The sequence below is a fragment of the Cyprinodon variegatus genome, unplaced genomic scaffold (assembly GCF_000732505.1).
Source record: "Cyprinodon variegatus isolate N-32 unplaced genomic scaffold, C_variegatus-1.0 Scaffold1054, whole genome shotgun sequence".
In the NCBI taxonomy this organism is placed as follows: domain Eukaryota; kingdom Metazoa; phylum Chordata; class Actinopteri; order Cyprinodontiformes; family Cyprinodontidae; genus Cyprinodon; species Cyprinodon variegatus.
In genome coordinates this window covers 267,902-269,460 of record NW_015151507.1, presented here as the reverse complement: position 1 = coordinate 269,460, position 1,559 = coordinate 267,902, and the positions used below count along the sequence as shown (strand labels likewise).

The 1,559-nt window shown below is 37.2% G+C and overlaps 1 protein-coding gene across 1 annotated transcript in view; it reads right to left on the bottom strand.

Moving 5' to 3' along the window:
• Window positions 1–532: 532 nt before the first annotated feature.
• The window catches only part of LOC107101105 (tropomodulin-1-like), a 20,186-nt gene continuing 19,159 nt past the window's right edge, over window positions 533–1,559 (bottom strand). The window contains exons 6-7 of the mRNA XM_015399870.1: window positions 1,089–1,178; window positions 533–715 (exon numbers count right to left, since the gene is read on the bottom strand). Coding sequence (XP_015255356.1) covers window positions 558–715; window positions 1,089–1,178 — 248 coding nt within the window. The 3' untranslated portion in view covers window positions 533–557. The remainder of the gene's footprint in view (window positions 716–1,088; window positions 1,179–1,559) is intronic.

The following is a 1,559-nucleotide window of genomic DNA, read 5'->3' as shown; positions in this document are numbered from 1 at the left end:
TCAGCTGCTACAAGTCCAAGGCCATGGTTCTCAAATGGAAAAAGGTAGCTTGTCTGCTTCAGGTTGGAGGAGTTTCTGCCTCAATGGAGGAGTTCATATATCATGGGGTCCAGTTCATGAGTGGGGTATAATGGAACGGGAGATTGAAAGACGGATCGGTGTTATAATACAGACACTGATCTCTGTTGTGAAAAGAGAGTTAANAGCTGGCGTTTGACTGGGAAGAGCCAATTTGAATGGCTGCTACTGTAGGTGGGGCCTGGAACGAAATAGCTGTAAAGTCTATGTGTCGATTGAATGAACATTTGCCACTGGAAAATTATAAGTAGACCAGGATACAAACCAAAGAGGGGAGTAAATCCCAGCTTAATGATAACATCTTCATTCTCTGGCAACGTCTGGCTGATTGATTGGCTTTTACCCCCATCTTACATGTTTCTTTATTTCAGAATGTACAGTACAATCTTTTTCTACTATCAATCAGTCAGTTTTTAAATATAATACACTTGTTTTTTTGTTGTTGTTGTTTTTTTTTTCCAAATGTATTGTATTTAGTTTTAATTAAAATGATACAACATTCTAACCTTTATGTTGTTGAGGTTAACTTCCACCAAGTCAGGGTCGTTTTTCTGTATCCTCAGCAGCGTTTCCTCAACATCAGTGGAGTTGGGCTCCTCATCAGGGACATGTTTATACTGGGTGGGCTGAATCACACCTGGGGATTATCAAACGTATTACTGTTGTTGACATAAAATAATTATTCTAACTGAAGAAGAAAAGCAGCTTTTGCTAACTAAAGCAGAAGAATATCTTTACAATGGTTTATAAAATTAAATGTAATCAGATGACTCAGCAGCATTTTTTTCCAGGAGTAAACACATAGAAATTTATAGCCTTTAACAAAGTAAAAAAACCCAACTAATTAATCACTTTTTACAAGACTGTTTTATTTAAACTCTATCCTGATTACACCAGCATTTTCCTGCCCACTGAAGCATTTACAAAACACCCAATAATATGCATTTGTGTTGTTAAATACTGCTCCTAATAGACAATGTACAGCAAGAACAAATGTGTGTTTAACATACTATTGAGGCCTTGCTTGTTGACTATGGTGCTGCTTGCCAGAGCTTCGTAGTACTGCTGGTTACTCATTAGGGTGTGCATGCCCAGGATAGCTGAAAAAGCGAAGGAAAGCAAAATCAATTATCTATGAAGACAGAGCTTAATCATCATTAGACCCATAAACAGACTAATAGCATCAAACAACATTTATAATTTTCAGTTTAAACAAGATTACAAAACTTATTCTAATGTGTTAACTTAACCTGTTAAAACTGGCCTCATCGAAATCACCAAAAACGCCTGACCCTCCGTTAACCATTAGGAGGGTCTAGCCTGGCATATAAAACCATTGAAACTACTAACAGTAGACTTATTGGAAGCATCATGTGTCCTGCAGATGGGACATGACAATTGACAGGTTTAGAAGTCATTTTTAAAAGATCATAATCCAAGTTCCATAGTTTTTCAAAAGTTATCCCCCTCTGGTGACAAGA